Source organism: Agelaius tricolor, unplaced genomic scaffold (assembly GCF_023055355.1).
Source record: "Agelaius tricolor isolate 1412-34295 unplaced genomic scaffold, bAgeTri1.0.p SCAF_4, whole genome shotgun sequence".
In the NCBI taxonomy this organism is placed as follows: Eukaryota; Metazoa; Chordata; class Aves; order Passeriformes; family Icteridae; genus Agelaius; species Agelaius tricolor.
In genome coordinates, this window is record NW_027269264.1 from 7,174,497 (window position 1) to 7,199,986 (window position 25,490).

General features: G+C 43.1%; 1 protein-coding gene across 5 annotated transcripts in view; it reads left to right on the forward strand.

Moving 5' to 3' along the window:
• The window catches only part of MUSK (muscle associated receptor tyrosine kinase), a 59,566-nt gene that overhangs the window by 17,001 nt on the left and 17,075 nt on the right, over window positions 1–25,490 (forward strand). For 2 of the 5 annotated variants that reach the window (XM_071424474.1, XM_071424475.1), the window contains exons 6-11: window positions 8,882–9,006; window positions 12,832–12,991; window positions 14,476–14,482; window positions 17,265–17,531; window positions 22,298–22,473; window positions 22,893–22,916. In XM_071424474.1, the coding sequence (XP_071280575.1) occupies window positions 8,882–9,006; window positions 12,832–12,991; window positions 14,476–14,482; window positions 17,265–17,531; window positions 22,298–22,473; window positions 22,893–22,916 (759 nt within the window). Of the gene's footprint in view, window positions 1–8,879; window positions 9,007–12,831; window positions 12,996–14,475; window positions 14,483–17,264; window positions 17,532–22,297; window positions 22,474–22,892; window positions 22,917–25,490 lie in introns of all 5 variants that reach the window. The other 3 variants (XM_071424473.1, XM_071424477.1, XM_071424478.1) reach the window with 3 other exon arrangements.

Below are 25,490 nucleotides of genomic sequence, written 5' to 3' on the forward strand. Positions count from 1 at the left end.
GTCCATATTTTGAATGAGCTGACTCCTGATATGCCATCCAAAAAGTTTTTTACACTTTTGTGTCAACTTGCCTGCACTTGGCATAGATGATGTGGGAAAGGGAGATACCAAGAGACCACTGAAGCAGCCAGTCAGCACTGTTGCCTTGCATTTCCCACAAATTAGATTTCAGTGTGAAATCAGAATTTTTATCTCTACCATCTTTTGAGGCAGAGTGTTTTGGGTCAGGTGACTTGCCAAATAGTAAACTGGCAAGGAAGATTTCAGTTCTTCTTTTAAGTATTGGATGAAATTTCCTCATGGAAATTCTAATACGAACACTGAAGAAGAGCCTTTGGCTGGGCCTTGAGCAGAGGCAGAAGCTCTGGGAAAGAATGCCTTTCCTGTTTGTGTTGGTGCTGGTGTATGTACCTGCAGGCAATGTCCTATGACAGTAAAGGGTGAATACAGCAGTTTGATTTTAAACATTGCAAAATGTTTATGGGGAGGAAGCATTACAAGTTTGCCTGTAATTACACCAAAGTATTTGGCTGACCTCAGTGGGGTGGCGTGGGCGTAACTGAAAACCCAGAATATCTCATTAAATCTCCTCCTACCTGCGGCACCCACCAGAGTCATCCCAAGGTTCTGAGATACTGCAGAAACAATCATGGCCCTAATTACAGGGTAACAGGGAAAGCTGCAGGAGGAAGAACGCAGCCTCAGACCTTCAACAAATGACAAGTACGTGTGAGCTATTCAATTTACTCCTGAAGCTTGCTCCACTGTGACATTGGCATGAGGTTCATGCTGCCTTTGAGTCATTATCACAGGGTGGCGTCTTGCAATGAGGAAGTGCAGTGAGGCTTCAGACACAAAATTCTTCTTTAAAAGCATTTGAGCCTGTTATTTCCTTTCGCAAAAGCCTCTTTCCCCTAACAAAGACCTTAGGGAGGCACTTGAAAAACTTATGACCTTCTCACATCATTGCATGAATTGTGGTTTTAAGAGAAAAAATGACATGGCAATTAAAATCCATCTCTTCTCTAAACCACTGGCTAGCTAGAAAGCATGAGCTTCTCACAGAAAAATAAAGGGAGTGGAGGATAGAGAATATCCATAGCTATCAGATAAAGGGGACCAGAGCAAACTGAGACAAGCATTCTGAAGTCGCTGGAGGCCCTCATAGACCCTCACAAAAAGGGTATATCAAATAGGGAGTTAAGAATTTGGAAAAGAGATGGATCTCTGTTGTAGGAGGAGCTAGATGAGTTTTCAACAGTAAAAATCAAGAATGTGTGATGGATAAGATGAGCAGGGAACAGGCTCCTTGCTGTCCCCAAACCAAGGAACACCCTAGCAGGTACTGAGCAGCACTTTAAACTAGACAGAAGGAAGTACTTTTCACATGATATGTAATTAAATTTATGGTATTGCTAATACCAGTGGTGAAGATCAGATGTCAGGATGCTGCATGAATTATCTCATTTTTGGGTGTGCATAGCCATGATTTCAATATGTGCACACAGACTAGTAGCCTTGGCAGCAGTCATGATGGGTCGTGATCATGAGTGGAACAAGCAAAGGAATTGCTCCTTGACTTCAGGAGGCTGGGAACTTCCTTTCCAATTTCACATTCAGTAGTGGGTAGGGGCAAAGATAAATGCACCAGATATGACTCTGTACTGTAGACAAGACAGATCATAAGGAGGTTTCAAAGGGTCTTTCCTTCAAAGAAACCAAACACAAATATAAGACCAGTAATGACATGAGAAGAATTTCCTCATTCATTTCCTTGGGAAGTAATTTGAACGCATTATCCTCTCTTGAATCTGGTGTTTGCTCTGTATATAGAGATGAACACTTGTACAGAACAGGTTTTATATAGTTACACAGGATATAAGCTATCTATTTACATTTTACTCCTGGTTATTACATCTTTGTGTATTTGTGGTGTCTCCTTTTAGGATTCCAGAGACATCTACATGCAGTGTAAAGTCCTTCACAGCTGAGAAGTTAGTGGCTGATATATTTACCATCACATGAGTCCTTCTACTAGTGTAAATTGTTCTACCACCCATAAATCTAGGAGTCCACCTAAAATAAAGTTAGCTTGAAAAGTTATTACCTACTAAGAAAAATTTTCTTTTATATCAGACACTAGAACTTTGAATCTGAAGGCATATGATTCAGGATGGAGATGTTGTGCTTTGCTCCATCTTCCTTTCACACAGATCTTGAGTTGTCTCTGGTGCCCACCTCATGGCCTCAGGCTCCAGACTGAGTGTCTATGTATTGCTGTGGAATCTAGCCTGTGCTGCATGATGCTTTAAGGACTACAACAGGACCCAAGTCTCCCAATTAATATATCAGGAGCCAGAAGAACTTGCATCTTGACATTGTATACAAAATGCAGATACTTCAGATGCATTGGAGGCTTTTCCTCCTGGGTTACCACAATAAAAGGGTGAGGGTCTGTGGATGATGAAGTACTGCTTGCTTACAGCTTGCTTACAGCTTTTCCTCACCTTTTTTGGGCCCCATACATAATAATGCTGCTCCTTGAGAAATAATACAGTGATTGTGTGGGTTTCCTACAGTGTGTATGTACTTATTTTGTTTTGATAACTTGTATACACATGGTTCTCTAGCAATAAACATGTTTGTACATAGATTAAGTAAAATAGGTAAGCAATTTGATAGAGATAAATGGAAGTGTCTCATATCAGCTTTGCTGAAGCTGTTTTGCTCCTCTTTGTATTTAGTTGGTAGGCTTACAAAAAGGTAAGTGCTGCAACTTAGGTAAGAAATACTTGGATACCAAAGTAAAACTGACCTTACAGTTATCTTGGGATTTAATTATTAACTCATCCCCATTTTGGAAGTGCTAAGCCATGCTCAGAAGCTGCTGCTGCTGCGAGAGGAGTGGTTGACTCCTTGTCTCCTTGTCCTTGCTGGCGAATATGTTTGTTCTCCAAGGTGGGATTTGGTTCTGTCATGTCAGCTGCAGAGACTGTATCTTGCCTGGTCAGCCCTGGTTCTTGGAATGTGATTAGCTGCTGCACACAGCTTGGACTGGCTGTCTCTGTGACTGCTGATCCATGAGCATGGTATGTGGTCTGCTCTTGGCACTGGTATTTAAAGAATTTTTTTCATTTTATGGAGGTAATGTTAGAAAACACAAATGCTGCAGGTTTTTATGTATTTAAAAATGTATTTGTCAGACCTTCCCTCATCTCTCACCAGTGGGAAGGAAATGGTAGTCCCTCTGCTTTTTACCTCTCCCTGACTGCCTGGTTTAGGCTTGTCAGGAAGAGTGAATGGTTATGAGCTGAATGAATCTGAATGGGAAGTTAGACAAATGGACTTCTCACTGGCAAAAATCACAGTGGCACAAGTTCATGCCTCTTCACAGCATACAGCTAGCAAGCAGAAATGTTTTTTTCTATGGCTTTGTAAGCAAAGTCCAAGCCCAGTGGCATCTCTTCAGACAAGAAACAATTCTAACCTTTCATGCTTCAGGTACAAAAGAGCTATGGGAACACTGGCAAACACAAACAAAAAATGTTTGCAATTTAGCTAAGTACTTACACATGAATTTTGCACAGTGCAAAGTCTTTGCCAGGGTATTTATATCTGGAAACCTTCCAAGACAATATGTGGCAGCAGTGTAGACACATTGGATCTCAACACAACACTGGATGCAAAGAAAAGTGTGTTGCGCACACAAGATTTGCCTTTACACACTGTGTTCTGTAGCTTAGCTGAAAAAAATAATATGCTTAAGACCTGGTTTCAGCCACCCAAAAGGCCATGTTTCATTGATAAATACAAAGCAGTTGTGGAAAGTGAGATAGATTGATATATCAGACCTGGGAGGATGGGCACATTGGGTCTGGCTCCTGTATGAGGGCAGGCTTTGGCTGCAGTGGGAAGGGAATGTTGCCAGGCAGTTCCCAACACAAAGTTAGCTCCTGGTAGCCTTACCTTGCTTTGGACTACTGGAGATGCAGATGCTTTACAGTATGCCAAGACTCTGCCAACAAACTCTTGAATGTGAACACCTGCGGATGTTGACAGGCTAAGTTAATCCACGTACATGGGAAAGTGTTGCTCATATTCTCTTAAATTCAGGGTTCACCAAAGCAACTGTGGCCTCTGGATAAAAAGCAATCTACCCCACATCCCAAAACTAGTGCTTGAGTGATCCTGGTGTTGCCTTTTTCCCAACCTGGAAATGAAACTCAAGATCATTTTAGTAAGGAGGTAATATAAGAGTGGATCTTTATTTGAAGGCCTTCAGGGGCAGTTATGGAAAGATGTCCACCCTCCCAAGGATGAGTACATTTTTATTGGTTTTAGGAAATTAGGTTTTAGGAATTTAGCATAATTGATAAAAAGCACGAATTAGGAGGACAAATGTTGATGTTGACCCCTTCCCAGGTCAAGCCCCTTCTCTGGAGTCCCCACTCAGCACTAGCTGGGCTTTGTCCATGAAATGTGTCCCAAAGAGTTGTTGTAGGCCTTGGTTCCCAGGAGGGAATAGCAGAGGGGCCCTGCACCTCCCAGGGCTTGGAGCTCTGCAATTTCTCTTGTCTTTCTGCCTCGGGAAAGGCCACGGAAAAGTACTGGGGAAACCAGCCACTAGTACTATAGGCTACAGAGCTACAAATATATGTGTGAAGAATACAAAGAGCATATTAAAGTAAAAAGGCAAAAAACAAACAGCATCACTGGTGCTCTGGGCATCACTTTGTCCTTTCTCAAAAGCAGCAGCATGGCTCCAGGCCACCTACACAGCTGTCTGGTTGTGACTGGCCAAATCCAGCCTTCTTTAACAAAAAAATAGGCCTTACCCAGACTGAGAGTAGGCATCTGCCAGGACTGTGGGACCAGACCCCAAACCTGGGAAATTAAACATAGCTCAATCAAAGGCAACGGGGAAAAAAAGTCACCTGGAAAGAGTTAGCCATTCAATGTGGAGGCAGGGGGGAGGGCATGCTGCTTTAATCTTTTTATAGTATAAAAATTTTGTGACTGAATTAAAGCCCTACTGTTTGGACTGGATGATGTTATGTAATTCTCAGAAACGAGAGCAGCTGGCCATGGTACAGATACCTCCTAGCAAGCCCTGCAGTGCACAGAACATCATTTACCAAGGCTGTAAAAAAATACATTTATTAAGGGGCTTGGGAGTGAAATTTGACATGCTGGCTAGGCTTTTAGCTGTCTGGATTTCATTTACAGCTCCTCTGTTTTATTTTCCACTTAAATAAATAAATTAATTAAGCTGTCTTTGCCCACTTTCCCTAACTGCTTTTTTGGCATGCCTGTGGGTGAATCCGGTGCAGAGAGCCAAGGGGTATTGATAAGAATGTTGCTAACCTTGTAATAGTAATGTTGCTAAACAAGCAAAGGCAAAATCCAAATTCAGGAGGATGTGGAAAAAGACAGACAAGTAATGGAAGCATTAGAAATCACTGATTGTTGGAAATTTTCACTCTGAGGAAAATTGAGAATAAGAAAAGGTCCTGAGCCCACCAAAAAAAGTGAATTTTACATTTATTCCTATATCCTGATCCTTCCTCTTCTCTTTCACACACCTCTTCCTGCCAACTACACTACCACCAGATTTGCCATTTCTTACTCGACTTTGCCTCTTGTCTTTACTTGTGGAATTGGGGGTTGGTGGAGGAGATGGAGGGGGCAGAAAAATTGTGGTTGTGGGGTATGTGTTCTGCCATTTAGATACAGGACAGATTTTGTTGCTCATGCAGTTGCCAAAATGGACCCTTAGGTCATCCCGGTGTTCTTGCCTTGCTTTGCACAGGTGGATGGTGACACTGGCTGCACTTATGCAACCCATCCTGACTTTCCCACAGCACTCAAGTCTGACAGCAATGTCAATGTGTTGATCATCTACCCATAGATTATGTGGTTGAGAAATAGGCAATACTTTTTTTTTAATACTCTTTCCCAAAGTGATTAAGAGCCCTTTGGAAAATAGTAAGGAGGTAATATAAGAGTTATATTAGGTAATATAAGAGATGATCGGCTGATCAGCTATGCTCCAAAACCTCTTAGGACCCGGAAAGTTTGGTCCTTGTCCCAGGAAATTTCTCATTTAAAAATAAAATAATTAATTCCACCCTGCCCCCCCCCCCCCCCCCCCCCCCCCAGTTTATTCCAGTAGCACCATCTACAGCTACATACTTAAGTAAAATATTTGAAAGCATGCAAATGTAAGTATCTGAAATCTTAAAGAATTAAATCTGTAACTTTAATTCTGAAGGTCTCAAAAAATGCACATGATAGCCCTGGGGATAGAAGGAATTTCAATTCTTCCACACTTTGGAAATCAGCTTAGCTGCTTATAGGCCAAATTTTATTTAGCTATCCCTCCCAGCAGTACTTGCCACCAGAAACATGTGAATGTTTAGGAGCTATTGCTGGATTTTTTAATCCCTGCATTTGGTGTTTTAGGATTTTAAGAATGGCCTGATGCTTTACCTTACCTATGGTGGCAGACAACTGCTTACCTAGCAGTGTGCTGGGCTACTAAAGCAAGTGCAGTGATCAGTGCTGATGGTTGGGTGCTGGGAAGAGGAATGCAGCTTTCTGACCTCCCCATAGGCACCATGCCAGGCATGAGCTGAGCCAGCCATAGGGCTTGCTGTGGCTTTGCACGCTGCCTGTGCTATTGCCATTTTCAAAGTGTGTCTTTTTTCCTCCTGGTTGAAAGATCCAAGCAGATTTTGGGAGACCAGCTAGTACAGAGGAGGACATATATGCCACCATCCAGCATCAGCTAACTGGACGCTGGTAATTTTTCACTTTGGTATTAATTTAACTGAGCAGCAGAGTCAGAGAGCAGTATCAGGTGGGCAAGGATCCCAGCAGCATACTGGGCAGCACAAGAGAAGAACTAAGGGCCATATTCCAACCCTGGAAGTGAACGTGCTGGCTTCAGCTGGAGCCATGTGAACGTATCTGCTGCCAGAGAACAGGCCCCAAAGTTCAGTGTTTCTCCAAATGAAGTATAAAAATAATTATGAGCTTAGCCTGCAAAACTTGGGTCCGAATTCATAACCATCTGGTGTTAATGGCCTGAAGTGAAACTTCAGACAAAGGTTTCATTTTACTTATTATTCATGAGAAAAGCTTCTGGCCAGTGACTGCAGCTTTGCTTATTACTGATGGAGCTTCATACCTGCTGCCTCGCTGAGGGGTAAGGAGGTGCAGAAGCCTGATACTGCTCTGCTTTGACTTTAGGCAGGTGGCACTGAGCAGAGACAGTGGGATTGCTTGAAGCATGCAGAAGATTTAAGAAGCTCAATATAATATTTATCTTCTCGCCATTTTCACTTAACTGACACTAAACTTAATCTTCTAAAAAGCCTCTTCCCAAGAGTTTATTGAAAGGCAAAAAGGATTCCATGCTGAACTTAACTCCAACTGCTACTTATCTATGAGCTGTTTTTAGGCTCTTTGTCAAAACAAACCTCAGCTGCATACTAGCTGAGAACTGGGTGGAAGGACTATGTGGAAAGCATATACTTTTTTTCAGTTTAACTGAAATTTTGCAGACAAAGCCTTCCCATCCCAAATAGTGGGGACACTATTAGAAACACTAAGGGGAACATTTAGATGCTCTAATTCTGAACAGGGCAAACAGAAGATGCTGATGTGGTGAGGTATGTTGATAAGGAGAAACACACAGATAAAAGTGGCGAACAAGATCTCAGGCTTTTCTGACAACACTAAGAGAAACTTCCCTGCTTCTTAAAATTTCTGATGGAGATTTTTAGACATTACTGTGTGGTCTAGAAGCTGTAACTCACTAAGCATGAGAAATTTGAGTAAGAAATAGCAGTGCTTTTGAGCCTGCTTCTGTACAGACATTCTGGTGTTTCCATTAAAAATTTTAGGTCAAAACTCAAATGTTCCAGGTGGGAAGTTTCTCTTCTCTGCTTTTCTCTATGTGGTCCAAGTACCGCAGCTTGTTAAGACCATCAGGGTTGTGTTTCTGGATCAAAATAAGTTTTCAGCAAAAATACTTCAGTTGTTATTTCTGGCCAACAGTCCTCACCCTTGCCCCCTTCCCCAATTCAAAATCCCCCATTTGCAATCCCCACGCCCCCCCCCCCCCCCAACCCAACAACAACAAAAACAACAACAACGGAAGGGAGGTGGGTGAAGGGAATGCTTATGTCACTTATCTGCAAAGTGCCCAGTAACCAGTAATATTTCCACAAAAGAAGCAAGAGCTGTAGAAATGAGAAAATCCACTTCAAAAATCTACTTTTCCACTTTTCCACTGTAATCTTATCTTCCTAAAGTTTTTGCCAGCCATTCTCTCATACCTTGATGCTTGATGTTAGACATTTCCCCTCAGGGCAGCTTGTTGTTGTGTGGAAAATGCCAGTGTTTGCAGCACTCTGTGGCAAGTCTTAATCACTGCAATCAGACTGAGATGTTTATCCAACCCTTAACCTTCATATATCCATATGGTGGCACATATCCATACTGGTGGTTCTTATGGTTCAGACAAAGTTTCACAGGTCAACCTGGGCAGGGCAGCATGATAACTTGCTGCTTATTTTGCTGTAAGCTGTTCCATCTGCATGCTATGGAAGAGTTTCCTCTTGGTTTTCTTGCACATTACATCCTCTTGGCTTTGGACTTGACACAGAAATTTCCAGAGGTAAAGTTTTGGTCTGTAAGGTGCAGAATGTAACCACGCTAAATATTTTTTTGTCCTCCTCATGCAAAGCCTGTTCATGCTCTACTTTTATTCATGGAGCTGTGACTTACATCAAGACCCGCTGGGGAAGGAGTACCCCCAGGCACCAGCCTCAGCTTTACATTATTGTTCAACTAGCACCTTTGTCTTCTCTTACAGTGTTTGCCAGAATCCTGAAGGCTCCTGAATCCCAAAACATCACCTTTGGGTCCGTGGTGACATTGCGGTGCACAGCGACTGGCCTTCCAGTCCCTACTGTCACCTGGCTGGAAAATGGGAAAGCTGTAAGTGCCTCTTTTTCATGCTTTTGGCACTGGAGGACTGCTATCAGCTGGGAGGGCTGGTAGTCAGCACCAGTGATTTCTATTCCTTCCTAACTTAGCACCTTGTTTTTCAAACTGGTTGAGTCCAGCTCATCTCTCTGCTGCAGTTTTCCTGGAAAAATATTGTCCCCCTTATCCACGGTGTTGTATTACTTAATTTGTTAGGATCTAAAAAGCCCAAGATGAAGGGTGCTTTAGACCTTTCCAACCATCCTCCAAGACAGACTTTCTAGGACTTCATTGTGTCTTTCTGCAGCTATCTTTCCTTTCCTTTTTTAATAATGTGGTAACAATAATGAGGAAAAATTGCATATCTGACAAATATGTCAAATATGACATGGAGTTAGATGGACTAAACTGTTTTGAGGTCAAATACCTGTGGAACCACATTATGCACAGGATATTTGAAGAAGATAATAGATCTGAAATTTTCTAGGCTGACCTAGCTGATGTGAAATATGTCATGAATTTATCCCTGGGCAGAAACATCCTCTTCAGAAAGGCACACCCTCTTCAGTGGCAGGCACCAAAGGACGCAAATCCACTGTGTCTCATAGGAAAGATTCTGTGGTCTAATGATCCTGACCACTTAATATGGGTGCTTGTTTTCAATTTGCCTGGCTTTCATGCCTGTGTGTAGGCCGTTGTAATGCCTTCATTTCAGTGAGCTGAATATCTGCTTGATGCCTAATATTGCTTGTGTGGGAGTGAGCAGGGAACCAGTCATGGTAGCATTGCAGCCCAAGCCTGCCGTAGCTTCCCTCTAGTCTTCATGCGCTTAAGATGAACATGTTTTATACTCTCTTTGGTCTTTTGACAGTTTTTTAAAGGATGTGAGCTCCAGGGCATGATTCTGAGGAGCCAGGTGGAGTGTCTGCTGAGTACAGGCTGGCGATTTGCTTTTGCTCTTTCTAATGGACTTCCTGTCAGCCCTGAGTCCTTCTGAGCACAGGCTGATCCTGACCATTTCTGTGGACTTGCTGGTCCAGAGGACCAATAAATCCCCTTGGTTCTTACTTCAAGGGGCTATCACCATCCTGTTTTGTATCTCCTCTCTCTACACATTAAAGCACGTTATTAAGACCCCATGGCTCCTCTGCAGGCTGTCTTGCCTTCCTTGCCTCCTCTATACCTTACTGTGTCCTCCAGTCTGATTAGGGCTAATTTTCTATATTCCTTCAGTGTTGCTAGGCAGAGCAGCAAAGGGATCAGATCAGCCTCTGCTGGGACCCTGGGTTCTTGGTGGTTTCTGACAATATTTAGTTTGAGACAACTGCATGTCTTTATTTAAGACTTCTTCCCCACTGGCAATGCAACCTTTTGCAGAGGTCTGGGGTACCTGGAAAGAGCAATGTATTTTCATAGCACAGACCTGTACTCTTCTGAGATCCCAATAAGTGGGTCCTACAGAGAGCTGAGGTACATGAGATGATGGTCAGCCCCTGCCTGGGCCACTGTCTGACTGGTCATATCTGCTCTGCCCCATTGCTGTCTGAAAGGCATAGCCCAGTTCCAGGAGGGTAGTGTTCCTGATTGCCTCATGTTAAATATGGCAAGGAAACCTTAATGAGAGCCTGTCTCTGGGAGAGTCAGCAGGAAGCCAGTGGATGGGGCATGGTGAATTTGAGGGTTGGTTCACAGCAAGGGTGAGTCATTTGAAGATGCAGCATGCCTGTGGCATTATGGTTTCTGAACACCAACCTGTAATTGTCCCGAGGTTCAAAGAACAGGAGTCTGCTGAGCTTACTGAGCTTCCCTGGAAGAGGAGGATGGAAACTCCTCTGTGCAGCAGCTGCCTGGCCTACCTATTTAGAAACACAATACATTTTCCTCCTGCTATGCACCACAGGGCATCATGGACCTTATAATGTAGTTTTCCACATATCCAAGAATAAATGAGCCAGGTGTGAAGATATGAAGAAGTCTCTAATTTCCTGGTAGCTGAAGTGATGTTTTAAAGACTAAAAAGAGAACTCCTGGAAACAAAATCTCAGGAAATGTGGTTGAAAAGGAAAGGGAATCAATTAACACAAGGGAACATCTTAAGTTTCCAGTAAAGGAAAAAACAGATGGCTAGTGTGGAAGTCCCAGGCACCACTGCCTGCGATTTTCCACTGTACATGGTGCATAGTGCTTATACTGCTGGTGGTTACTTGAGGAATCTCTTCCTCCTGTGTCCCAAGCTGGAAGGAACAATCCCAGTTATCTGTGTGCTCAGCAGGCACAGTCCAGTTCTGCTAGATGTGGTACACCTGAGGCCTGAGGAGCCAGCAGGGAGAGAAGACTGGATTAGCACAAGCTGCTCATGGCAAGCAGCCACCTATCCCACCAAGATGCTGGAAGGCAGGGAGGGCTATAGGAAATACCTTCTTCCCACTGAGAAGGCCCCTGCACCATTTTAGTACTGAGTGGTTTCTGGAGAGTAAAGGAGTCTAAAACTAAATTTGAGCAGCTCTGTAACAAAAGACATATCTGTGAAAAAATATCCCCTGGGCTCCCACCCTCTTGAACTGACTTCATGTTATAAGGCCAAATATATCCCTGGTGCCTTCATTTGCACAGTGGCTGACATACCTGGTGCAGTACAACCAGACTGTGTTGGTCTGATTATTTAGTGATTTCTTCCCATGAAGATTCTTTCACCACAAGTCTAAGTTGACACTGAGAGAGGCAAAACAAATATATTCTTTTCATCATTTTCTTTTCATAGAGAATCCAATCTGCTTACAAGACATGGAACAGCAAGGAAAAACACTGATGAGTTCCTTGTTTTTTCAATTATTGCTATCAATACCCATGGGTATTTAATTTCACTGAAAGGTCTCATTGAAAGCACATTTTTACTGACCTCCAGGGAGGTCAGATTAATACTTGTGTCAGTTACATGTGTAGGTAGAGTGCTTTGCTGGGGCGAATCCAGGGAGAAAATCTCCAATGTCCTTACAGTCAGGTTACACCTAGGGGGTCCTCAGGCAACATACCTCACTTGAATTATGTTTGATGCTTCTTATCAGTATGAAGGTTAGAGCAGGCAATGCTCTCCTTCCTCCTGCCTTTGCAAGACAGAGTCTGTATGTGCCATGCTCTCCTACTTTGATGAATGCCATGTTGGCAGGAAAGATCTGATGGTAAGTCAAGGCCAACTAGCCAAAATCAGCAGGCTTCAAGGTCATTTGACTGCAAATTAGTGATCTGGGAAAAGAGCTGGCCAAAATCATCATATTTTCAGCCCCTTCCATATTTCTAGTTGCAAGATAAGAAAATCTATCAGGTATCTGCTCAAGTATTGTAGCCAGAGCACTTTCTATGCTCATGACTGCTTTGAGAGTATTGAAGTGATTATACTAATCCAGAATCAATGACTTCCAAACTATTTTCTTTTCTTCCTCTGTATAGCAGATGTTCACAAAGTCATCCTGTACAGTTCCTTCCTAAGGCATGAAGAGACAAACAATCTACTACAAGAAGCCATGTAGTAATTAGCCAGCTCAATTGCATAAACCAAATTGTGACTATGACCCTCTTGAACTGAAACCTAATTGCAAAAGTATTGCTGAAGTGTGAAATAGGAGAGATCTTTTAACATTTATTTCTGTGTGTGAAGTCGGCAGCTGTGAAAGCGCCAAAGTAACACCAGCAGCTTTAGGTCTCTGCCACTTTTGTCTCCTTACCACATCTTCCTCTGCCAATTTAAATGCCTGGGACTCCATCTCTTAGATTTTTCCTTGGTTTGCCTGTTTGTGTCTTGGTTGGAAATATTACTGAGCTGGGCTTTCACTCTTTCAGGTTTCTGTGGGGTCGATAGCAGAAAGCGTCAAGGACAGAGTGGTTGATTCCAGACTGCAAGTGTATGTCACCCGACCTGGCCTGTTCACTTGTCTTGCCACAAACAAGCACAGCAAAACTTTTGGAGCCGCAAAAGCAGCAGCAACCATCAGCATTTCAGGTATGCAGGGAAAGAAGAGGCCATTAATTTTTTAGCCTTTCCTGCTGGGGAAGAGGAAAGGGATGTGGAATACTGTGGTGGAAGAGGGGAAGCTTTGGAGAGCTGATAGTGTGTGGGGACCTAAATTTGAGTACAAGTACATCCTCCACCAGGCTATTTCCTCATATACTCTTACACTTCGGAGACGGGCATAGCTGTCATTTCCTGAATGTTTGATGCTGTCTTGTACTTTGTGTCCCAGAAGCACACTTGGTAAGTTCATCCATATGGAGGAAGTTGTGGCCATGACCTAGTGCTGGTATCATCTAACAGCAAAGTGAAAATAGCTTCAAGCAGTTCAGCTTCACAAGGGGTTGGCATCCAGAAAGCAGGGTGGTTGCTGTCAGCGTAGTACCCTACCTTGCCTGAAGTTATCTCTTCCCTCAGAGATGTCTCCCAAATGTGAAAATTAATTTCCAAAGAGGAGAAATACCTCTGTCAGAGTTAACTAACAGCATTTGTCATACAGAGAGAAAGGTGGTAGCTTGTCCCATCCCTCTTTGGAAAGGCAAGGGGATTTAGTTAGAGGAAAGAGGAATCAAACTGGACATGGGAAGGTAGCCCTGGTTCTGCTTTTAACCAGGCAGGTACTTGTTTATCTCTCAGTGCCTTAGCTTCTGGTTTCTTGATAAAATAATCATTCCCTTTCTTACACTGGGCATTGAAACCTACCAGTAATCTCTGCTCCATAATGTACTCAGCACTTGGTGCTGAATTTCCCATCCCCACTTCTGCTTGTAGCCCAGGCAAGTGTGTGTCCTACAAATGCAGTGGGGTGGACAGGTACTTGGGGCTGGTGGAAGTTGTACTCCTCCAGGCTGTGTGTGCTCAGCAGGAGGAGAACTACCCCATAGACCTGAGCAGGAGTCTGCCTTGGCCTTGCCCCAGCTCACAAGGCTCCAAGGGCAGAGGTGCCCTGGCCCTTGGCTGATGCCCAGTGCCTCCTCCCTCTGCTGGCACTGCCCAACTCCCTGTGGCATGGCAAGCCAGGGCCACTGCTGTGTGCCAGTGCTGCATCCCCAGCCCTGGCTTCTCCTGCTTGTTACAGCTGCTGCCTGAAGTAATGGATATCCATGTGGCTTAAACACAGGATGCTATCTGCTGGTTACATGGGACCCAAAGGATCAGGATAAAAGTGTGGGTTTATGGTGCAAGAGTCCACTTCAACTGGCATTGCCATCAACAATCCACTTCCTCCTCCTCCTTCTTTCTCACTTTACAGTGTTCAGTGTTGGTCAACTTTTCTTCCCCACAAGAAGATATAAACAAAGGAACAGAATTTAGGTGCATTTTTTTCATACAGCTTACAGTTGTCAGACACATTTCCTAGCATGGAAATCTTGACTTACGCATCTCAGAGGGAACAATGAAGTGTCACTGATGTCTTTTCCATTTCTTCTTTCTCCTGGTTCATCACAATTCCTGGATCTGGTGCCTCTTGGCAGAATGGAGGTAAGAATGACTTTCTGTGGCTTTGTGGAGGCCCTTTCTGGGCCAGGGAGAAGAAAAATGATGAGCCAAGGGGGTCTGGTTAATTTGGCTTAAATTAAGGGGTAGGGTTTTTTCATTCCAACTGTGCAGATGAGGTTCACCCATAGGGATCACTGATCTCCTTTACAAAGGCATAATTTGAGATATAGTTAACAATGGTTTTGAGTCAAGCCAGTAGTAAGGGTGTTTGAAATATGGTAGTGGGAAGAATATTCTGAAGGAACTTCTATTTGGTTACAGATCCACAGTTTGCCTTGACCTTATAAATTTTCATAGCAAAGCTTAACTGCAAGGTAAACTCCTATCTGTTCACAGTTAATAAATGTAATTTGGTTTGGTGCTCACCAGATTAGGGCAGGAGAAGATTGTTTGTTCCAAGCAGAGTTATGGATGAATAAAGCTACTTACATGTGATGAGAAATGAACTTCTGCTTAGTAATTTTTGCAGGACTGAACAATTTAGCTGGTCTTTTCTCTTTAGAATCTTTTCATGTTACTACACACTGCACTGGCTGATCAGTCTGGAAGGAAAATGAGAATGTTAGCCTGGGAGATGGGCTGGGAGCTTCTGGCCACCATAGAAAAGAGCAGAACGTGGGAAAGTCTGAGCAAATGGTTTTGCCACTCTGCTGACACAGACTCCCTGCAAAGGCTATTGTCTCCATCATAGGAGCTTGCAAGGTTGATTCAGGAAGTTTGTAAGTGATTAAGTGGCCACCCAATGGCAGACTTATGCATTTCACCTGCACCCATGCAGGTATGACAGGCATGGGGAAACAGACCAAGTGCTCAGCCCATCTGTCCCATAGGTGTTCTTAACATTTGCTGCATGATATTTCCTTTCTGTGACAAACCATTGTGAGAAACATGTTGTTGCTACTTCTCCATTGCGACTTGGTCTGTGTCTCCTTGCATATTTTAGAAAAGCAAGGAAACAGCGTTAGCACTGTTAGCTCTTCTCAGTCTGCCTCTGCAGTCCCCTGAAGTCAGCAGCACAACAGCCCCATGCACACCTGTCCCTGCTTTTGCCCCTGGCCACAGGAAGGACGCAACTTTCAAATTAAGCACGATGGGAATCATCAGGAAAATGCAAATAACATGACCCCTGCCATGCCAAGAGCAGTTCCAGCAGGGTGCTGGGATTGGAGCATTGCTTTGGGGAAACCTGCTGTGTGCAGGAAGATGTCATGGGCTGTGAGACTAGTGCAGCATGCTGGGAGACTCCTGTGTCACATGAAGTGTGTCCATGGAGCCTGGGATGTGCAGTGTCAGAGCATCACTGCCATTTTGGTAAACCTCAAGGGGTTGGTGCCTTCTTGTATTTTTTTATCCAATGTGACACAGAAAAAAAAATTAAAGAAAAAATTCACATGGAGCCCAAAATAGAGCAGCTAAAACAGGGCCAGGGATTGTCATCTGCAGAAAACAGCATCTGAAGAACAGAAATGTGAGAATCCTCTGTAATCCTTTGTCCATGTACCTCCAGCTTTCTGAAAAAAAAAAAAAAAAATCAGCAAGAAACCCCAGAGTTAACAATGGGTGATTATTTGGACAGAGGAAAGAAATAAAAGGCAAAGATACAAATAGCTCTGTTGACTGCTCCAAATGGTTGGCATGTTGTGAATTGAACTCTCTGACCCCAGTTACACTGACCGAATGGCAGTGGGGACAGCTGCACCCAGGCCTCCTCTCTGCCCTGATTTGGCCATGCCCCACACACAGGGAGTCTGTTTTCACAGCTTTGCCTCCCATTCCCAGGACTCTGCATCCCATGGGCTGCCTGGGCAGAGGGCACCTCCTCACCTACAGTCCTTGCTGCTGGTGGGTGACTGTGGGAGCTACTGGAAGCACGGCTGGCCTGTGCACTGCCCTTACCCTGCTGCTTACTTTTGATGGCCGTGGGGAGGAAGGCAGGAAGGGAGGGGGGAGAGATCTCCTTCCAGATACAAATAACATGGGAAAGATAAGTAAATGGCCCTCAAAGAAGATGACCCTACTGTGATTTTACTGCTCCTGCATAGCTCTGTCTCCATGCTATGTGTCAGGACTTTGCAAAATGGGAGATGTGGTGAAAAGATGCACCTTGCAGAAAAACACTGGGAAGGAAAACACAAAGACTTGTGCCTTCCTCATGTCCCAGTTCCCCAGCTAAAGGTGTGGAAGAAGGACAGGTCAGGAGTGGTGCAGGAGCTGTGGAAGGGCAGGGGGGAGCTTGGTCTGACCGTGTGTAAAACTCCCTGGTACATGATGGGTTGAACTTACCTGGCTCCTGCTCATCAAGTCTATCTTACATTAAACTCTAACTCTTGTTAGACAGCAGAGTGAAAAATCCTGAGTTATCACAGAACTGCAAGCAATGCAAGCAAGCAGCTTGGCTGATCCCTACTGCAGGGAAGCAGGAAAGTAAAATACTTTCCCATTAGAGCCCAGGGGCAGGGTGAGGGGCCATACTAGGTCATGGTTCTCTGTGATTGCTCAGGCTTCAGTCCACTTGTAACTTTAACAACACTTGGTCAGAGCCTCCTCCCTGGAGCTCACCTGGGCTGGTACCAGGGTACCCTGCAGAATTTTCATTCTTGTTTTATATTAGCTGGTTTTAGTGGTATAAACATCTACCATGTCCTCTGCCCTCTGTTAGCCTTACACATGCCACTTTACTCAGAAACAGGGCCATTGTGCTCATGCAGCTGTTTAGGTCTGTGAGCTTACTGTGTTTGTGTGTGTGTGCTCTTGTTCTCGACAGCAAGCTGTACAAGGGTGACACAGGCTACTGCAGCACATACAGAGGTGAGGTGTGTAGTGCTATCTTGGCGAAGAATGCTCTTGTTTTCTTCAACTCCTCGTATGCTGACCCAGAGGAGACCCAAGAGCTGCTTGTGCACACTGCCTGGACTGAACTGAAAATGGTGAGTTCATTCTGCCAACCGGCTGCTGAGTCTCTGCTGTGTAACTACATCTTCCAGGAGTGCAATCCCTCGGGAGCTGGGCCAGCTCCAAAACCAGTGTGCAGGTAAATGAAGAAAAACATGCTCATATTTCACTTTCATTTCGTGGGGATATGTACGCAGCAGGGGAGTGGTGAGGGACTTTCCAGGCTTGCTTACAGCAGCAAGTGAAGCTGAGTGAAGCTGGGCCCTGTAGGTTTGCACAGGTTTTCCCTTTGCTCTCTCCTCTGTACACACAGACTGATTCAGCTCTCACTGTGCTCATTGCTAGGGTGTGGTCTGAATTTAAAGTCCAGACCTCTACATTACATCAGGTGTTTGGAGGATTGTGTTGAAAAGAAGTATCAATTTGACTTACATAAGTAGTTTCAATAATTCATATTGTTTTCTGTTATTGTTATCTTACTAGGCCAGTATCTATACTTTTTATTACTATAAAGAGTAATTGCTTCTTTGAAATTTTGACTAAATGCAGCTCCAGAAGATGCAACAAATCTGGCTGAGGCAATATACCAATCATTTAGCACTTCCTGCTATGACAAAAATGTGACAAAAATGATGAGACCAGAGACATTGCCTGTGTAGTTGTACCTGATAAACCAAAACTACAATGTGGTTATTGTATCCTTCTGTATGCAGAGAAGTGTGCATTGAAATTGGGTTGACAGGGAACCTGAGGAGTCCAAAGCATCTCTTACTATAGCTAATCTACTGTTGACAGGTATTTGTAAACACATCCCAGTGACAGAGGCTACTCTCTCCTTACACAACCCCCTGAGCAGCCCTTCCCTCGTTGTTCCTTGTCCTCCCACCATGGTCATGGAGGCGAGTTTTTTCTTTCCTCTTTGCAGTGAAATTTTACATCCTTCCCAAATTCTCTGACTAGATTAAAACAGGTTTTCCCGAGCCCTGCACACAGCTTTTGCTCTTCTGCCCAGTCCAGGTTTGGTTATTTTTAACTGCAACAGAATTATGATTGCCTGCTGTGCTTTGCAGAGGACAGCCCCACACACACATATATCAGGGTGAAGCTTTCTTTTTCCTGTCATGTTCAGCCCCTAAAAGACTGGTCATTACCCATATTACATTTGGGCAGCTGACATCCCTGCCTAAAGCGCACTGCTTTGTTCTTGTCCACCTTGAAACACGTATTAAAATACTATTCAGATCTGCATTTACTGGAAGAGTAGCCCCAGCTCTAGTGTCCCAAATAAAATACAAACCTTTTCTACAGACATGACAAGCACACTGCTGGATGGACTTGTGCCTGATGTCTAATGGCAATAATTTCTCCAGTTATGTAGGGGCTTTTTAAGACAATCAGCAACATGTTGGTTTTGTAATTGGGACCTTTTTTGTTGCTTCTCCTTTAACACCTCTAAAACAAAGGCACAGAGGAAAATCCCACTGTGAATATTGACCATACATTTATCTTTCTACTTGGTACCTATGCTGCCTTGTATTCTACCATTGACACAGAGGTGGCATATATCCTACGAAACAATATTATGTGCAACTATCCAAAGATAATCATGCAGCCAAGAACTACCATTTGCTTTTTGCTGGCAGGCTCCTCCCTGCCACCTCAACATTCTGCTCTTTGTCATTGTGCCCTTAAATACACAATCACTCTGCCTTTTTTCAAGATCTGTGACAGTATTTATATCTCAGCCACACATGCACAGCACATTAGTCAGCTAAGGGTTTTGCATATTTCTCTGCAAGGTATTTCAGTTAGATCTTGGCCTTGCTTCATTTACCCCTGCCCACGAGTGGCCCTGCAAGACCAGAACTCACAGTGATTTGACTGAAGACCTGTACTTCTGGGGCACTTCTAAAGTCAGAATTATATAAACTAACATAAATATTCACTTGATCTTGATGCACCTGAGCTAACAGTTACAACATCTGCAAATATATCAAAATGTTAATGGGCTTGCCTGGAACCATTTTTCTTCAAATTAATGAGTCAATGTTGGTTTTTATTAATTATTCCTCCCTCCTTCGACCCTAATTTTAATGCAGCTTTCTTTATAAGAAAAGTTCTAGAATAGCATCCTTCCTGATTCCTGTCCTCAGAGAGCATCAGCTGGACAGCAGTTCTTCCAGAGCCCAATACTCCTTTTGATAACTCAGACATCTAATAGACTTCTTTATGGCTGAGAGAGGCCTGGGGGCTCTTGAACACATCTCACATGCTCTTGGTTACTTTCCAATTCTCTTAACTTCTTTTTACTTATAGCTTTATAGCTATAAACTTTATAGCTTTCTGCAGAGGCTGGCTAGACTACACAAGTTTTCAGCTGAAATATTTCATGAGTAAGAATTTAACTCTCTCCAATGTGGGAGAGCTCTCCCAGTTTTTCAGGGACATACTGCCCTCAATATATGTCCATGTATTTGTATCTTATTATTTATTTTCTGCACCAATTTTTCTCTTTCCATGTTGTCTTTTAATGTTCATTTGGTTTGGAAGCTAGCTAGCAAGAATAACAACTGACAGGCTGAGTAAAACTTTTCTAAAGTAATCAGGGGGTAAAATAAGATGAAATGAAACACAAGAAAACCACATGGGAGAAGTTCACTCAATGTAAATTTAGATGCAAATTGATTAAAATGAGAGTTTTTAAGGGAAAGTGATGTCTCATCTCATAATTCTTGATTACATCTGCCTCTTGTTGCTGGCTGCTATTGCAATAGCAGAACAACCCTCAGTTTCTGTTTCAATCACTGCTGATAGGAAGTGATCAGGCTGTAGGGAACAGTCTTGTGTTGGGGAAGGTTTTTCCTTTTTTGGATCTGTGTGTCCCCACCTCCCCTTACATAGTCTCTTGTGGTCCCTAGAAACACTACTGGCACACTTCCTCTCTTCTGCCATTACTGCTCTTTGTCCATCTGTCATTTACATGACATAACATTTCTAATAATAACCTGAAGTAATCTTTGCCTGTGACCTCAGCAAACCCTCTGTGTGCAGCATTGGGTGCTACAACAGCGGTATGAACCCAGCTAGGAGTGACTGACCACCCTCCCTCTGGCTGTGTTACCATTCTTCCAGGGTGCAGATAACCTTCCTTTAACCCTGGAGCAGATAGCACTGCAAAAGAATGGTCTTCTGCGTTTTGCAATTGAACACTGAATAAAGGGCTTATTTAACGGTGCTTGGGATCCAGGAATGAACAGAGCTAATCCAATCCAGATGTCCCAGGTCTCAGCTAGTGCTTCAAATGCAAGTTTTCTCATTTCCCTATCTAAGTATTTCTTTACTTCACAAGGTCACTCCTGTTCCACATGTTGTTTAACATAAAAAAGATAAATTTGCCATCTGGCTGCATTCTGGCTTCCATGGAAGGGAGGAAGGAATAAACCAGGACTGGCTAAAACCAAGCACAGAGTATCTGGGCATTGATGACTTCAGCCTGCTGAATTGAGGGCCATCCATTACTGTTGCAGAAAAGCTGTTTCTCTAGTAGAATTCTCAATGACCTCCATCCTTCAGGCGCTTTAGAGGGTTTGCAGTGTTGTTAGCCATTGCTGACACTCATGACCATCTGCTCTTGCCAAAACTGTTGTATAATTAAAGAGGTTGCATCAACCCACCAGGTGGTAAATTTGGCTAAATCCTTCCCCACACACCCCAGAAGTACATTTCGCATTCTGCATCATTGTGTGATGAGTTGTGGATCTGGGAAAGACTCCAGCTGAGCTGTGCAAAAGAAATCTCTGCACATGACCTCAAAGTTGATTTGGTAGCTCAGGCTCTCAAGAATAAATAAGCAAATCACCGATAAATTGACTGATATAACAAATCCACAAACTTCCCAGAATGGTGTTTTTTCTTTTTTTTCTTTTCCATTTTTTTCTAGTGCAGTTGCCCTTCTCCACAAACAATTTCTCATATAAGGCCCATTTAAAAATCCAACGCACTTCTTGTCAGTGAATATTTCACATTGTTATGGAGGCAACACATGAGGTGGGAGACAGGTCACTTTTTTACCAGGCAATCTGCAGATATCTACAGAGAAAAAAATGGATTTAAAGTTGCCTGTAGAGACAATTAAAAAATTCTGTTTTTTTATTCAGTGAGATTAAAAGTATATGCAAATATTTAACATAAGAAGGTTAAGAATTGCAGCTCACCTTTTGCTTTTAGTAGATGACAGAAACCAAGTGAGATTTTAGGATATATTAAAAAATTCTAACTCTAGAAATGAGAGGGAGACTATTTACAAGAGCATGTAGTGACAGGACAGGGGGGAATGCCTTCAAACTGAAAGAGGTTTAGATTAAATAATAGGAAGAAATTATTTACTGTGGGGATAGTGAGAGACTGGCACAGGTGGCCCAGGGAAGCTGTGTATGCCTCATCCCTGGAAGTGTCCACGGCCAGGTTGGATGGGGCTTTGAGCTACCTGGTCCAGTGGAAGCTGCCCCTGTCCATGGGGCAGCAGGAAATTGGAAATAGATGATCTTTGATGTCTCTTCCAACACAAACCATTCTATGATTCTATGATGTTTATTAGAAGAACATGTGAAAAAAATCTGTAGAAAAAGATTGGAATGAACTCCTCATAGCTTGGTGTGTGTTGTGCTTTAAGCATAACCCTGCTTCATTAAAAATGTAGGTTTGTATGTTTCTTAAAGGAAGCTGTTGCATTTCATACAGTTTCTTTTATGGTTTATGAGCCAGACACACTGGCTTTAAAGAAGTGTCACCCCATTAATGGATTTCTGTCAGCTTGATAACCCCTGCACTTCACCGCTAAGTGCAGCCTTTTTTTTTTCAAGCCATTGACAGCTGTATTTCACTGTTTTTTGCAAAACAATGTAGAGAGAATTGCCTTGCTGTAAAGGATCTCTACTGCTTTAAGGAATGGCTCTCAATGGAGGAGAACTCTCAGAAGGGGATTTACAAGCCGGGGCTGATGCTGCTCACTCTTCCTGAATGCAACAGGTTGCCCAGCCTGCACCAGAATCCCAGCTCCTGTACCCACATCCCTTTCTTTGGTAAGATGGCACATGTTGCTGATTGTCCAGAGAACTGTGTTCTTGGTAAGGGAGAGGGGAAGGGTACGATCCATAATTTACAGCTAAAGTAAAAGCTGATGGTGGGTACTGTCCTGTCAGCACCTTGTGTGCATGGAATTGTGACAGCTGCTTTAGCTGTTTGCCTCTCTTGTGCAACCAGGATATGGGAAAAATCCCTCAAGTAAATAAAGCCTGGATCTTTATTGGGAAGATCCTAACAATCCTGAAAAACAGTCTAAATGATAGCAAAGTTGCCACTCAGATGCCTTTGCAAAGAAATAAGCTGTTTAAGCACTGCTAGGGAGGGAACCTTTTCCTGTAGCATGCTTCTAAGTGAGCATCTGGTCATATTGCATCCTGGACAATCCCTCCTTACATCTTGTCTTCTCTTTTTACAGATTTTAAGAAGGAGAACATAACCAGTAAGTAGACTGCTCCAGACCCTATGTTTTTAGAGACATGATATTCTTTATTGAAGCTGCCATTTGCACATGTTTTTGTGTTTTCTGCTGGTCCTGGCTGGCTGAATTTAGATTGTTACTGAGGAATATCTGGGTTTCCATGTCCGAGGCATGGGGAAACACAGTTCCAGCTTTTTGGAGGTTGGGGAGACCATGGGCTGGTAACTTTTTATGAGATAGGCATGCAGGTTTTAGATGGTACCCTTCCCTCCATCTGTTTCCTTTTCTATCTACCCATTGCCTATCATTCCCCTCTACCCTTATTTGGATTTCTGATTCTGAGGTCGTTCCAGCCTTGTATGTTAACAACATGGTTACCTATGACAGGCTGGCCTTGCAAGACCTTAAGCTCCCAGATCTCTTATTAAATCACCTCAGAAGTCTGGCTGTTTCTTGTATGAGCCTCCCATGACCAGTGGTGAGACCCAGACATGTCCTGCAATGCTGCTTTGACTTCTGTCAGGCTCCCCCCTGCTGCTGGTTGTGGCTGAAGCATGCACACCCAACTCTTGTACTCGTGTGCAATTGCAGTTTCAAGCTCAGCCACTGAACTTGCCTCACTGGAAAAAGGAATCTCTCTCTTGCCATGCATCTAAGCAGGTGAGGTTTGCCGATTTTGCAGTGGCTCAACCTTATGTATGGAGAGAGAGGCAAAGTGGAAAAAAAAAAAGGAAATAAAGAATATTGGGGAACATTCTTTCATGGAAGGATCTTGGCTTCACCTGACAACCCGAGACCTAGGGGCTTGGTGATGCAGACATGGAGACAAGGGCTTCAGAACCCTCTGGGCCAATGCCTACGGCCTGCAAGGGCAGCCATCCCTGCCCTGGTGGAGGAACCACAAGAGAGAGGTGTCAGCATATGAGAGGAACATTTGTGGGATAGCTTCAGTCTCCCCACAGTTGTTTCAGGACACATCCTCTGTCTCCTGTGTATTGTGTATGCATGAACTTTTCTGTTCATCTTCCACAGCATTTTCTCAGAGTGGCATTGCATAAATGTACGCTATTCAGTCATGAACCAGGAAGATATAATAGTAATATTTTAGTAATATTCACCCCTCTTTTTTCTTTAGACCCACTGCTATGTGCACAGGGGTTCGTTGAGCATGAACTGAACTGTTTTCTAGCTTGTTATCAAATTATTCATTAATGTCTAGGTGGACCAGCTATATTATTCCTCTGTCCTCATTGTAGGAAGACAGTCTATGAAAACATCTGCATTTTCAGAGTATGAAAGATTCAGAGGTTCTTACTTGCTCCTGCCCCTAAAGGTCTCCACATTAATCTTTTAAGGTGTCCCACTAACATTTATTTCAAATCTGTGCAGAAATCTTTCCCTTGTTTATTACTAGCTGTGTCATGAGGTATGTTTCAGGCACTGCTTTCCTTGTCTTTGAATGTGAAACAAGTAAAATTCTCATCTCAGGTACACAAGTATGTTCCAGGACAGTTTAACACCTCTGATTAGGATGTTACACCTCTGCAGAGCTACAGGTGCTGTTCATGTGGGGCTGCTATCTTATTGCAGATGTGAGTCATAAATGGTATTTACGTATCAGCCAAAGAAATCCACCTTAGAGTATTTTATATTGCATTTGTCATGGGTTTAAATGTTCCCATAAAGTCCATGATCATTCCTCTACTGAAGTGTTTAGATGCCTCAGGGCTACATGAACTCAATCCTTTGTTTAAGCTCATTGGACTGGAGTTAACACTTTAAAGACAGTGTGCCTACCTACAGGTGTATAGTGTCTGCTACCTGCTGAAGACTCAGTAAGCTAAGAGTGTATCAGGATATATAACTGCAACCTGAGTGCAAGAAGAAAACAGCAGATAGTCATGATGATGTGTTGGCTATGGTCCTTGTACATGAGAAAGAGTACAATCCACAAAGACAGATACCCTTGTGTCAAATTTGGGTCAACACTTACACAAAGCTTTCAAGAAGATGAAAAGTACTTGCTTAAAAAAGTCATTATTTTAGAACATATCATGTTTCTTCTTGTTCTTCTTTATTCCTGAGCTGCAAGATTATGAACATAATAGAAAATAAAATTATGACAAAAGAATGTCCTGTTTGTTAATTTTTCAAGGCTAACAATGCAATGGACCTTAATATATGCCATCTATTACAATGTTAGCTGCAGCTCAGCTGAGTTTAGAGATTAGGTACTATGTATTGAAATCTGTAAGGCTGCATCTCCTCTGCTGTCTTTCTGCTTCCTAGATTATGCCAGCATACATTCTCCTATGGGGACAGGTGTATGTGAGGACATATGTCCTGTGAGGACATTAATGCATATTCCTGCAGTAAAATCTCAAGATTTTCTGCCTAATTTTTCTGCAGCTGGAACAAGCCCTGTATATGCAGTGACTACACTATCTTCATTATAAAGAACATTGTTTTATACTGATACCATTCCTTAAATCATAGTTCAGATCATATTTCAGGGTATCGTCTCCATGCATGCTGAAAATCATAGGCTGTTTCCAAATAATCAAAGAGGATAAGCACTCTAGAGAAGCAGGAGGA